The following is a 14,172-nucleotide window of genomic DNA, read 5'->3' on the forward strand; positions in this document are numbered from 1 at the left end:
CCAGTTTGTATACGTGCTGGAGGGAAGGCCCAAAGCCCTCATACTCCTCGATTCCACAATCCCGGTAGCAACCCAACTCCCCCTCTTCCTGTGGCCTCCATCCAGCCCAGTGCTCAGGCCCCACACTGTGCTAGGGCCTGGGCTCCCCACACCCCCTGCTCGCACCAGGAAAACCCCCCACTTAAAAGCGGCCCTCCCTCATGCTCGCTGACCTTCCTGCTTGCTGACTCTCACCCGCTCCCCACCTCTCGTACTTCATATGGGGTTACCAATTGGGAATAAGTATATTCCTGGAGGTTCCATCACATCTTGCCCCTTCATGCTCCAGCCCTTAGTCGGCCAACACGTCCATCCTTGTGATACACTGCCTTACTACACCAATAGGATATCAAGAAGACTCATTACCCAATCGGATGATGCTTTTAACTGTCAGACAAACAGTCTGCCCAGTTTTCAAATATTTATCTATCTGTTAAACAGAAATGTTCAATCAAAACAATGACAAAGGAAATCTTTTTTTATTACTGGCCTGATGGTTTTTCCAGTAAGAAGTTTCACCTGAAGAAGGGGCTAAGAGCTCCGAAAGCTTGTGTGGCTTTTGCTACCAAATAAACCTGTTGGACTTTAACCTGGTGTTGTTAAACTTCTTACTGTGTTTACCCCAGTCCAACGCCGGCATCTCCACATCCTGATGGTTTTTCTCCAGGGTTATACACAGCAGAGGCCTGGGTCTGAGTCCAGGCCAATCCTGGGGGGTTGGCAACCCCAGAACCTCAAACCGAAACGCCAACAAAATGAGAAAAACCTCAGCTCTGAAATTCTGGCTAAAGGATTGGCCAGTGCCGAGGGACAGAGGACAAGGCAATGCTGGCCTCCTACTCCCCAAATGTGAAACATGAAGCTCTGTTTCAGACGCTGCCAGACCTGCTGAATATTTTCCAGCATTTTCTGTTTTTTATTTCAGATTTTCAGCATCCGCAGTATTTTGTTTTGATCAGTCTCCTAAATTAAATTGTGCATTGTAAAACAGTTGGGACTGTGCGGAAGGGTATGTATGAGGGTGTGTGTAAATGAGTGTGTGAGGGGTGTGTGTGTGTTTGTGAGGATGTGTGTGTGTGAGGGAGTGTGTGCGTGTGAGAGGGTGCGAGGATGTGTGTGTGTATGTGTGAGAGGGAGTGTGTGTGTGAGGGGGAATGTGTGTGTGTGAGAGAGGGTGTGTGTGAGAGGGAGAGTGTGTATGTGTGTGTGAGAGGGATTGTGTGTGTGAGAGAGTGTCTGTGTGTATGAGAGAGGGTGTGTGTGTGCGTGAGAGGAAGTGTGTGTGTATGAGGGGGTGTGCGTATGTTTGTGTGAGAGGGAGTGTGTGTGTGTGAGAGGGGGTGTGTGTGAAGGTGTGTGTGTGAGGGAGTGTGTGTATGTTTGTGCGAGAGGGAGTGTGAATGAGTGGGTGTGGAGGGGTGTGTTTGTGTGAGGGTGTGTGTGTGTGTGAGGGTGTGTGTGTGTGTGTGTGTGAGGGGGAGTGTATGTTTGCGTGAGAGGGTGTGTTTGTGTGAGGGGGAGTGTGTGTGTGAGGATGTGTGTGTGAGGGCTGTGTGTTCGTGTGAGAGTGTGTGTGAGGGGGAGGGGGGGTGTGAGGGGGAGTGGGTGTGTGTGTGAGGGGGTGTGGGTATGGAAGGGGGTGTGAGGGAGTGTGTGTGTGTGGGGGGGGGGGGTGTGAGGGAGAGTGCGTGTCAAAGACAACTTCTCGACAAATGGATGAAGATCACCTGTGCCAACTGCAAGGGGTCAGGTCACAGAATCTAGCATGAATCATATACAGAATGACAGGTCTCTAAATGGGGGAGGTGAGAGGGAGGGGGGTGGGGTGGGAATTCTGGCTCCCAGCAAAACATACAATTAATCCTAAAAAAAACAGGCTGCAAAGGTGGGGAGAAATACAAGGAAGCATGACTGAGAAACAGCCCCTTTATATTTCTCTTTGCTGCTCCCTCCCACTTCTGCTGTCAAAGTGGCTCACACGTCAGCCTCTCATTTCCTTTTACGTATAGGAAGTACCCGGGTTAGAGGTCGTTTATACACATACACATCTTAGCAAAGACAGGAGGAAGAGCTGGAACTGCAAGGGGTTTGTGTTGTTGTTACTGTCCTTGTGTTTGTGTGTGTGTTTGTTAGCTGGACGCTGCTGCTCGGGGGTGGGGGGTAGACAGAAACCCTCTCCCTCTACCCCTTTATGTTTGCAACGAGAGGGAGTGACAAGTAGAGAGAGAGAGGGAGACAGAGAGAGAGGGTTGGATACATTTCTGTCCAATTCACAGCCTGTGTGGAGAGAGAGAGAGAGAAATCATGTGATAGAAACGGAAGTGGCCAACAGCTGATGACTGGCCCAGGTGAAGTATCCATGTTTGGAGAGGACACACACACACATTCTTTCTCCCCCACCTCCCCCCAAAAAAACCCCAGCAAGACCTGTGACCAAAAAAAGAAAGCCACCCCTAATTCTTTTGTGTGTGTCTTTCATTTCCTTCTTGATAATTTCTGTGTGTGTGTCAACTTTTTGTGTGTGTGTCTATCCCTCCCCCCTCTGTACCTCTTGTAGAGAGACAGAGAGGGGATTGTATTTGGGGTTGAAGTATGTAACCTGGGAGAGGGGATTCCCCCGGCGCGCGCTGTATCCAGCTGAAATTGACACATTTGTTACAAGCGCTACTGTTGCCATTTCGCGACGGGAGGGAATCCCCGACTCTCTCTCTCTCCATGTCCTACCCAACACAAGAAAGACACACACTCTCTCTAATTCTCTCTCTCTCTCTTTAATTCTCTCGCCCAGAATGAGAATATCCAACAATTTAAGCATCTTCCTTTTATTTTGTCTCCCTAGGGATCAAGAGGATTTTAAAAAAAATTCACCCCTCTTTTCTGAAGATTAACTGGAGGTAACTTCATCCGGACTCTTTAGCCCAAAGTGTGTGTGTTTTATATCTATGAAACGGGAACAAAAGAGACACAAGTGATCGCTGTCGACAACAACAACAAAACAATAAGAATCCCACACGCTCATAGAGGACTTGTTGGGAACGCAAGACTTGTTCGACCTAATTTATTGAAGGAGTTGGAGACCTCGATGAATGACAAAAGGTGGGGGGGTGGTGGTGGTAGGGGGGCTGAACGCAGTTTCCACTTCAAAAAGGACATTCGGCTGATTCTGAAATCAACGTGAGGAACTTAGAGTCAACAGAAACCTCCAAGAATTGTGTCCAGACCCATTGTTGCTAAGTGCCTGCAGTTACTGGGATTCCTCCACACACACACACCTTATCTGCTTTCTTTGTCTGGATCTTCCCTGCCGCTCTAAATGTGATGGAACTGATGTTTGCCGAGTGGGAGGATGGTGAGAGGTTTTCCTTCGAAGACAGTGACCGCTTTGAGGAAGATTCCCTCTGCTCCTTCATCTCTGAGGCAGAGAGTTTGTGTCAGAACTGGCGAGGGTGGCGAAAACAGCCGGCTGGTCCCAATTCACCTACTGTTAAGATCAAAGGTGAGCCAACTTACTTTCTCTTTGAAATGCCAAGTGCCCTGAGGCAGATTTGTTATTTTTATAAATGTTTTTGCTGATCGTGTAAATTGGTTCCTTTTCAAAAATCAAATCTGAAGCACATCCAGCATTCTTGGTGCCAGCGCAGCTCCAGATCTCCCAGACACAATGAAGTCTCCACAAGCTTTAGCACCAAAGAACACTTCAATGACCTGTCTTAATCTGAAGTTATCTGGAGGAAGAGGATGCAAACAGGGAGGGCCTAAACTTGTTGAAGCTTGCCTTCACAAAGTAAAAGGGTGCATCTCCCATTTAAGACTGGTGTACAATTCTGGATTCTGATCATTCATTTGTGAACACCCCAGTTTTGTTTTGGAGACGGGAATTACTTGGGGACTCCAAGCAATGTTGCATTTGTATGCCATTAATATCCGCGCTGTGACAGTTCCATGATTCTATGCGTCCCTGCGTTCGATATTTATTTATTAGTGTCACAAGTAGGCTTACATTAACACTGCGATGAAGTTACTGTGAAATTCCCCCCCACACTCCGGCGCCTGTTCGGGTAACACTGAGGGAGAATTTAGCATGGCCAATGTTACCTAACCAGCACGTCTTTCGGACTGTGGGAGGAAACCGGAGGAAACCCACGCAGACACGGGGAGAACGTGCAGACTCCGCACAGACGGTGACCCGAGCCGGGAATTGAACCTGGGTCCCCGGCGCTCTGAGACGGCAGTGTTAACCACTGTGCCACCCCAATAAATTAACTATGCGTTAGTACTTTTCTCAACAATAATTATTGCAATATTTACTGGGTAACTGCCATTTGGTGCCGTGCAGGGCACAAGTTCATTTGTAAACTCTTAATGTTTCTTCACATTCCTCTGTCAAAAGCAACCTGTGTATCTCAATTGAATGAGTGGCTATTCTTTTAAAGTGGTAAGTTTCTTTTCCTGAGGGACAGCCCTGTTCCTTGAATCATCACATCAACTTCCACTGTGTTTATTATTCATTTATTGACTATTCGAATGCAGTCCAGACTTCCGCCTCTCCCCCTTCCGCCCTCCCCCCTTCCGCCCTCCCCCCTTCCGCCCTCCCCCCTTCCGCCCTCCCCCCTTCCGCCCTCCCCATCCCAAAACTGTGCCCGTCTTCTAAACTGTGCCCAAGCCCCGTCCACCTGTTCACTCCTGTCCTTGCTGACCCCCATTGGCTGACTGGTCCTGGAGTCCCTGTGTCTGCGTGTGTACCTGTGTCTGCGTGTGTACCTGTGTCTGCGTGTGTACCTGTGTCTGCGTGTGTACCTGTGTCTGCGTGTGTACCTGTGTCTGCGTGTGTACCTGTGTCTGCGTGTACTCTGGTTCAAACTTCCCGTCTCTGTGTTCAAACCCGTCCCCTCTCGACCTCTGTAACCTCCTCCAGTTCTGGCGTCCTGGGCGTCCCTGATTTTTGGATTTGTTTGGCGGTCATGCTTTCAGTTGTTTAAGCTTTGGAATTGCCTCCCTCCCTCTGTCTCTTCCCCCTCTCTGTCCCCCTCTTAACTCGCTCCCTGAAATCTACCTCTTCGACTGTCACCTGTGGTTCGATGTCAAATTTTCTTCGTGTACCAGTGAAGCACCTTGGGACGTTTTTAGCGGCACGAATGGCGCTACAGAAATGCGAGGGCCAATACCTGGTAGCTTTGTAACCAAGGCCAGTTTGTGCTTTGCCTTTGTGACAATTTGGACAGCCAGTGTTGGCTGATAATTTTGATGTGCGGATTGGCCTAGGGAGGGATATGGAAACAAAAGGCTGGGCTTGATTCATTCACCGGATGGATAGAGTCGTGACTGTTTTACACAATCATTTCTGCAGCAACTGTAAACTGGCAAGGTCTTAAAATAAAGTCGTGTGTAGGTCGATAGTACCCGAGGATAAGCTATTTGCAGCAGATTTCTTTTTTAGAAGTATTTAATCTGGTGTGTTGTTGGGGGGGGGAGGGTTATTAATTATATGGTCCCTGTACTATTTGAGTCTTTTGATCTGTAAGCAAATGCTTAGAGAGTGCCTTTGGGATGCAAGTTCTTTTGTTCTTCTTGTATGGAACACGAGTGCTGAGAATTGTTGAGCTTTTTTGTATCCAGGCTGTTGAATGTATTTTGTGGATCCAGAAAAGCAGCAACTAAATATTACAGCATGCTTCCTGAAGTATCATTTATGAGAGTGCCTCTGTGTGTGTGTGTGTCCCTCTCCCTCTCTGTGTGCCACTTCATGTGGGTGTGTGTCGCTCTGTGACTGTGCGCCCGCTTCTGTCGATACACCTGTGTGTGTGCGTGTACCTCTTGTCTGTGTGTGTGCGTGTACTTCTCTGTCTGTGTGTGTGCGTGTACTTCTGTCTGTGTCTGTGCGTGTACTTCTGTCTGTGTCTGTGCGTGTACCTCTGTCTGTGTGTGTGCGTGTCCCTCTGTCTGTGTGTGCGCGTGTACCTCCTGTCTGTGTGTGCGCGTGTACCTCCTGTCTGTGTGTGCGCGTGTACCTCTTGTCTGTGTGTGCGCGTGTACCTCTTGTCTGTGTGTGCGCGTGTACCTCTTGTCTGTGTGTGTGTGTACCTCTGTCTGTGTGTGCGTGTACCTCTGTCTGTGTGTGCGTGCACCTCTGTCTGTGTGTGCGTGCACCTCTGTCTGTGTGTGTGCGTGCACCTCTGTCTGTGTGTGTGCGTGTACCTCTGTCTGTGTGTGCGTGCACCTCTGTCTGTGTGTGTGCGTGTACCTCTGTCTGTGTGTGCGTGCACCTCTGTCTGTGTGTGCGTGTGTACCTCTTGTCTGTCTGTGTGCGTGTACCTCTGTCTGTGTGTGCGTGCACCTCTGTCTGTGTGTGCGTGTACCTCTTGTCTGTCTGTGTGCGTGTACCTCTTGTCTGTGTGCATGTACCTCTGTCTGTGTGTGCGTGTACCTCTGTCTGTGTGTGCGTGTACCTCTGTCTGTGTGTGCGTGTACCTCTGTCTGTGTGTGCGTGTACCTCTGTCTGTGTGTGAGTGTACCTCTGTCTGTGTGTGCGTGTACCTCTGTCTGTGTGTGCGTGTACCTCTGTGCGTGTGCGTGTGTACCTCTTGTCTGTCTGTGTGCGTGTACCTCTGTCTGTGTGTGCGTGTACCTCTGTCTGTGTGTGCGTGTACCTCTGTCTGTGTGTGTGTGTACCTGTCTGTGTGTGCGTGTACCTCTGTCTGTGTGTGCGTGTACCTCTGTCTGTGTGTGCGTGTACCTCTGTCTGTGTGTGCGTGTACCTCTGTCTGTGTGTGCGTGTACCTCTGTCTGCGTGTGCGTGTACCTCTGTCTGTGTGTGCGTGTACCTCTGTCTGTGTGTGCGTGTACCTCTGTGCATGTGCGTGTACCTCTGTCTGTGTGTGCGTGTACCTCTTGTCTGTCTGTGTGCGTGTACCTCTGTCTGTGTGTGCGTGTACCTCTGTCTGTGTGTGCGTGTACCTCTGTCTGTGTGCGTGTGTACCTCTTGTCTGTGTGTGTGCGTGTACCTCTGTCTGTGTGTGCGTGTACCTCTTGTCTGTGTGTGCGTGTACCTCTGTCTGTGTGTGCCTGTACCTCTGTCTGAGTGTGCGTGTACCTCTTGTCTGTGTGTGCGTGTACCTCTGTCTGTGTGTGCCTGTACCTCTGTCTGTGTGTGCGTGAACCTCTGTCTGTGTGTGCGTGTGTACCTCTTGTCTGTCTGTGTGCGTGTACCTCTGTCTGTGTGTGCCTGTACCTCTGTCTGTGTGTGCGTGTACCTCTGTCTGTGTGTGCGTGTACCTCTGTCTGTGTGTGCGTGTACCTCTGTCTGTGTGTGCGTGTACCTCTGTCTGTGTGTGTGTGTACCTGTCTGTGTGTGCGTGTACCTCTGTCTGTGTGTGCGTGTACCTCTGTCTGTGTGTGCGTGTACCTCTGTCTGTGTGTGCGTGTACCTCTGTCTGTGTGCGCGTGTACCTCTGTCTGTGTGCGCGTGTACCTCTGTCTGTGTGCGCGTGTACCTCTGTCTGTGTGCGCGTGTACCTCTGTCTGTGTGTGCCTGTACCTCTGTCTGTGTGTGCCTGTACCTCTGTCTGTGTGTGCGTGTACCTCTGTCTGTGTGTGCGTGTACCTCTGTCTGTGTGTGCGTGTACCTCTGTCTGTGTGTGCGTGTACCTCTGTCTGTGTGTGCGTGTACCTCTGTCTGTGTGTGCGTGTACCTCTGTCTGTGTGTGCCTGTACCTCTGTCTGTGTGTGCGTGTACCTCTGTCTGTGTGTGCGTGTACCTCTGTCTGTGTGTGCGTGTACCTCTGTCTGTGTGTGCGTGTACCTCTGTCTGTGTGTGCGTGTACCTCTGTCTGTGTGTGCGTGTACCTCTGTCTGTGTGTGCGTGTACCTCTGTCTGTGTGTGCGTGTACCTCTGTCTGTGTGTGCCTGTACCTCTGTCTGTGTGTGCGTGTACCTCTGTCTGTGTGTGCGTGTACCTCTGTCTGTGTGCGCGTGTACCTCTGTCTGTGTGCGCGTGTACCTCTGTCTGTGTGCGCGTGTACCTCTGTCTGTGTGCGCGTGTACCTCTGTCTGTGTGCGCGTGTACCTCTGTCTGTGTGCGCGTGTACCTCTGTCTGTGTGCGCGTGTACCTCTGTCTGTGTGCGCCTGTACCTCTGTCTGTGTGCGCGTGTACCTCTGTCTGTGTGTGCGTGTACCTCTGTCTGTGTGTGCCTGTACCTCTGTCTGTGTGCGCGTGTACCTCTGTCTGTGTGCGCGTGTACCTCTGTCTGTGTGCGCGTGTACCTCTGTCTGTGTGCGCCTGTACCTCTGTCTGTGTGCGCCTGTACCTCTGTCTGTGTGCGCCTGTACCTCTGTCTGTGTGCGCGTGTACCTCTGTCTGTGTGTGCCTGTACCTCTGTCTGTGTGTGCCTGTACCTCTGTCTGTGTGTGCCTGTACCTCTGTCTGTGTGTGCGTGTACCTCTGTCTGTGTGTGCCTGTACCTCTGTCTGTGTGTGCCTGTACCTCTGTCTGTGTGTGCCTGTACCTCTGTCTGTGTGTGCCTGTACCTCTGTCTGTGTGTGCCTGTACCTCTGTCTGTGTGTGCCTGTACCTCTGTCTGTGTGTGCCTGTACCTCTGTCTGTGTGTGCCTGTACCTCTGTCTGTGTGTGCCTGTACCTCTGTCTGTGTGTGCGTGTACCTCTGTCTGTGTGTGCGTGTACCTCTGTCTGTGTGTGCCTGTACCTCTGTCTGTGTGTGCCTGTACCTCTGTCTGTGTGTGCCTGTACCTCTGTCTGTGTGTGCCTGTACCTCTGTCTGTGTGTGCCTGTACCTCTGTCTGTGTGTGCCTGTACCTCTGTCTGTGTGTGCCTGTACCTCTGTCTGTGTGTGCCTGTACCTCTGTCTGTGAGTGCCTGTACCTCTGTCTGTGTGTGCCTGTACCTCTGTCTGTGTGTGCGTGTACCTCTGTCTGTGTGTGCCTGTACCTCTGTCTGTGTGTGCGTGAACCTCTGTCTGTGTGTGCGTGTACCTCTGTCTGTGTGTGCGTGAACCTCTGTCTGTGTGAGCGTGTACCTCTGTCTGTGTGTGCGTGTACCTCTGTCTGTGTGTGCGTGTACCTCTGTCTGTGTGTGCGTGAACCTCTGTCTGTGTGTGCGTGTACCTCTGTCTGTGTGTGCGTGAACCTCTGTCTGTGTGTGCGTGTACCTCTGTCTGTGTGTGCGTGTACCTCTGTCTGTGTGTGCGTGTACCTCTGTCTGTGTGTGCGTGAACCTCTGTCTGTGTGTGCCTGTACCTCTGTCTGTGTGTGCCTGTACCTCTGTCTGTGTGTGCGTGTACCTCTGTCTGTGTGTGCGTGTACCTCTGTCTGTGTGTGCGTGTACCTCTGTCTGTGTGTGCGTGTACCTCTGTCTGTGTGTGCGTGAACCTCTGTCTGTGTGTGCGTGAACCTCTGTCTGTGTGTGCGTGTACCTCTGTCTGTGTGCGCGTGTACCTCTGTCTGTGTGCGCGTGTACCTCTGTCTGTGTGCGCGTGTACCTCTGTCTGTGTGCGCGTGTACCTCTGTCTGTGTGCGCGTGTACCTCTGTCTGTGTGCGCGTGTGCCTCTGTCTGTGTGCGCGCGTGCCTCTGTCTGTGTGCGCGCGTGCCTCTGTCTGTGTGCGCGCGTGCCTCTGTCTGCGTGTGCGCGCGTGCCTCTGTCTGCGTGCCCGCGCGTGCCTCTGCCTGCGTGTGCCCGCGCGTGCCTCTGCCTGCGTGCCCGCGCGTGCCTCTGCCTGCGTGCCCGCGCGTGACTCTGCCTGCGTGCCCGCGCGTGCCTCTGCCTGCGTGCCCGCGCGTGCCTCTGCCTGCGTGCCCGCGCGTGCCTCTGCCTGCGTGCCCGCGCGTGCCTCTGCCTGCGTGCCCGCGCGTGCCTCTGCCTGCGTGCCCGCGCGTGCCTCTGCCTGCGTGCCCGCGCGTGCCTCTGCCTGCGTGCCCGCGCGTGCCTCTGCCTGCGTGCCCGCGCGTGCCTCTGCCTGCGTGCCCGCGCGTGCCTCTGCCTGCGTGCCCGCGCGTGCCTCTGCCTGCGTGCCCGCGCGTGCCTCTGCCTGCGTGTGCCCGCGCGTGCCTCTGCCTGCGTGTGCCCGCGCGTGCCTCTGCCTGCGTGTGCCCGCGCGTGCCTCTGCCTGCGTGCCTCTGCCTGCGTGCCTCTGCCTGCGTGCCTCTGCCTGCGTGCCCGCGCGTGCCTCTGCCTGCGTGCCCGCGCGTGCCTCTGCCTGCGTGCCCGCGCGTGCCTCTGCCTGCGTGCCCGCGCGTGCCTCTGCCTGCGTGCCCGCGCGTGCCTCTGCCTGCGTGCCCCATTGCCTGCGTGCCCGCGCATGCCACTTTGCATGCGTACCTTTGCCTGCGTGCCCGCGCACGTGCCTTTGCCTACGTGCCCCTTTGCCTGCGTGCCCGCGCATGCCTCTTTGCCTGCGTGTCCACGCGTGCCTTTGCCTGCGCGCCCTGGCCTGCGCGCCCGCGCGCGCCCTGGCCTGTGCGCCCGCGCACGCGCCCTTGCCTGCGCGCCCGCGCGCGCCCTGGCCTGCGCGCCCGCGCGCGCCCTGGCCTGCGCGCCCGCGCGCGCCCTGGCCTGCGCGCCCGCGCGCGCCTTTGCCTGCGCGCCCTGGCCTGCGCGCCTGCACGCACCCTTGCCTGCGCGCTAGCGCGCGCCCTGGCCTGCGTACCCACGCGGGCCTTTGCGCACGCATCTCTTCATGTATGCATGTCTCTCTGCTATTGTGTTTCTATCTCTATCTCTGTTTTTGTCTCTTTCTCTGCGTGTATGTGTTCGATTCCCAGCTTGGGTCGCTGTCTGTGTGGAGTTTGCGTGTTCTCCCCGTGTCTGCGTGGGTTTTCTTTGGGTGCTCTGGTTTCCTCCCACAGTCCAAAAATGCCACTGTGCTGCCCGTATAGCCGAGCAAGCCATTCGGTTCAAGGGCAATTCGGAATGGGCAGCAAATGCTGGCCTTACCGGCGACGCCCACCTCCCAGGAAAGAATACATTTCAAAAAATCTGTAGTTAACTTAATGGAGTAAAACTTGGGGGAATGGATGTAACTTGTGGTCAACTGATGACATAGCATTACTGCAGAATCGGAATCCGCCCTACAAGATATCACGGATCAAGTATGATCCAGACGTTTCGAATGTGAATGGCGTATGAACAGCAGAAAGATCAAAGCAGTGGGAATAGAGGAATAGATTGCACAACACCCGAGTGAAGTGGATGGTGTCACATTGGAACAGATAGTTTGTCTAAATTCAATCAAGTTCTGATGAAGGGGTTATAACTCGAAACGTTAACTGTGTTTCTCTCCTTCCAGACGCTGCCAGACCTGCTGAGTTTTTCCAGCATCCTCCGTGCTTGTTTCAGCTTTAACCATTCTGTGCTCATTTTAGATTCCTTTGTCTGTTTAGGGCAAAATTGTGCCAGAATGACACTAAATTGTGTGGGCGGCACAGTGGTTAGCACCGCTACCTCTCAGTGCCAGGGACCCGGGTTCGATTCCCGGCTTGGGTCACTGTCTGTGCGGAGTCTGCACGTTCTCCCCATGTCTGCCTGGGTTTCCTCCGGGTGCTCCGGTTTTCTCCCATAGTCTGAAAGACGTACTGGTTAGGTGCATTGGCCATGCTAAATTCTCCCTCAGTGTACCCGAACAGGAATGTGGCGACTCGGGGATTTTCTCAGTAACTTCACTGCAGTGTTAATGTAAGCCGACTTGTGACACGAATAAATACACTTTAATACATGTGACAAGAATAAATAAACTTTAAGAGAAGTGAGGAGAGACGTTGTTGAATTCAGAATTAGGATAGAGCCAGCCAGGAGTGATCGTGTGAGGGTGAAGGGTGAGTGAGCAAGAACCACTCCAGTTTGAAACAAGGGGGGAAAGAAACTCATATGATGCTGCTTTCCATCCACGTCCCTGTCTGACTCAGAACACGGACAGTAAGAAAAGATCTGTGGAAGAACATAAAGGCCTTTGAAATATGGGTTCTAAGACATGTTAAAAATGGGTGGCACAGTGGTTAGCACGGCTACCTCACGGCGCCAGGAATCCGAGTTCGATTCCAGCCTCGGGTGACTGTGTGGAGTCTGCACGTTCTCCCTGTGTCTGCGTGGGTTTCCTCCGGGTGCTCCGGTTTCCTCCCACAGTCCAAAGACGTGCGGATTAGGTGTGCTAAATTGCCCCTTAGTGTCTACAGATGTGTAGGTTCAGAACTGCGAGTTGTTGCGGGAGGGGCTTCTCTCTGGATTTCCTCTGGCCTGCTGTCCCAGAAGTGTATTGAGGCAGTAGTTTGCCCAACGGTTCGGTGGTTGACGCGCTGAATAGCTGAGTCCTGCTGGAATGTTCTGGATGGGATCCCTTGTCTATATTATGTGAGCCGATCTCGCTAAAGGGTCTGTCGGAGATCCATAATTGGATTTGACTGTTCTAATGAATGTAGCCGCACCCCCCCCCCCCTCCACCGCCCCCCCCCCCCCCCCCCCCCCCCCCCCCCCCCCCCCCATACACTCCACCTGTCCCCTCGGCTGGACTTCAGAGATCCCGTGGCACGATTGCAAAGATGAGTGTGGGGGAGGGCTTGTTAACTCCTTTGGCCTGGCACCAAATGTGTCCCTCCAGCAATCTCACTGAAACAGACCATCTGGTTGTTATTGGGTTGCTGTTTGTGGGAGCTTGCTGTGCACAATGTAGCTGCCATCTTCCTGAATCAACGATCCTTCAATATTCTGTTGTTTGAAGGATCTTTCTATCGTATGGAGTGGTAAATGTGCATGCCCGCAAGGGCAGACTTGTTTCCAAAGCACCTCCTAATTAAATACCTTCTGGGCAGCACGGTGGCCCAGTGGTTAGCACAGCTGCCTCACAGCGTCAGGGACCCAGGTTCAATTCCCGGCTCAGGTCACTCTCTGTGCGGAGTCTGCACGTTCTCCCCGTGTCTGCGTGGGTTTCCTCCGGGTGCTCCGGTTTCCTCCCACAGTCCAAAGATGTGCGGGTTAGGTGGATTGGCCATGCCAAATTGCTCCTTAGTGTCAGGGGGACTAGCGAGGGTACATACGTGAGGTTATGGGGATAGGGCCTTGGGTGGGAGTGTGTTTGGTGCAGACTTGATGGGCCGAATGGCCTTCTGCAGTGTAGGATTCGATGGACACTTGGGGCCCCGCTAATTGATGCTGCCGCCATTTATAGGCTGCGGTCAAATTCGGGCATGACCAATTGACACATTAGAGGAATGCCAAAGAGGGAGGGTGGGGAAAGCTTGTCAAGTAAGTTTGACGCCACCGTAAGGGTAATTAGGGATGGTCAATAAACGCGAGCCAGGCCCGCATTCCGTGAAGGAATTAAAAAATAAGTAAGCAATAAGCTGCTTTAGTTGCAGGAAGGTTGGATCAAGGTGCAGTTTGGTTGATGGTTTCAGCTATCATCATCATCCAGTGTCTCTTGGCGTGGTCACACTCATCTTTGATTGACTGGCTGTGGGTTGCTTCATTGTTCGAGGGCTTTGTTGAGGTGACTCCAATGTAGCCTGCTTAGTGTCCTCCTTACTCTCATCCAGTCACAAAGCAGTTCCTTCCCAATTCCCACCTGAGAGAGAGGTGGACATTGGGTGGTCTTGGCGTCAAATCCAAGTTGGACCAAAATATGAAGTCTTTAATAAAGAAACAAATAAGAATACAATAGCCTGGTTCATGTATCTCACACGTGCAGTGACTAGTGGCTTTTCAAGCTTGCAATCAAAATATTTTAATTGACAGTTCATCTCCTAGTCAATTGGAGAGCTCCAAGGTTCCTCATAAAGCCCACTTGATTGGCACCCCATCCATCACTTCAAACAATCACTCGCTCCACCGCTGGCGCACAGTGGCAGCCGTGTGCACCATTTATGAGAAACACTGCAGGAACTTACCAAGGTTCCTGAGACAGCACTTTCCAAACCAACCACTACGATCTAGAAGGACGAGGGCAGCAGATGCATGGGGCACTACCACCTGGAGGTTCCCCTCCAAGCCACTCACCATCCCGACTTGGAAATATATCGCCGTTCCTTCACCGTCAAAAATCATCAAACTCCCTCCCTAACAGTGCTGTGGGTGTACCTACACCACTTGGACTACAGCGGCTCAAGATGGAGGCTCACCACCACCTTCTCGAG

General features: G+C 52.9%; 1 protein-coding gene across 2 annotated transcripts in view; it reads left to right on the plus strand.

Annotated features, from left to right (window-relative positions):
- Nucleotides 1-2,094: 2,094 nt before the first annotated feature.
- zswim8 (zinc finger, SWIM-type containing 8) overlaps nucleotides 2,095-14,172 on the plus strand; it is a 201,096-nt gene continuing 189,018 nt past the window's right edge. Inside the window, exons 1-2 of one of the 2 annotated variants that reach the window (XM_078199386.1) lie at nucleotides 2,095-2,125; nucleotides 2,879-3,535. In XM_078199386.1, coding sequence (XP_078055512.1) covers nucleotides 3,358-3,535 — 178 coding nt within the window. In that variant the 5' untranslated portion in view covers nucleotides 2,095-2,125; nucleotides 2,879-3,357. Of the gene's footprint in view, nucleotides 2,126-2,302; nucleotides 2,388-2,878; nucleotides 3,536-14,172 lie in introns of those variants that run through there. The other variant, XM_078199387.1, reaches the window with a different exon arrangement.

This window comes from Mustelus asterias, chromosome 28, assembly GCF_964213995.1.
Source record: "Mustelus asterias chromosome 28, sMusAst1.hap1.1, whole genome shotgun sequence".
Classification (NCBI taxonomy): domain Eukaryota; kingdom Metazoa; phylum Chordata; class Chondrichthyes; order Carcharhiniformes; family Triakidae; genus Mustelus; species Mustelus asterias.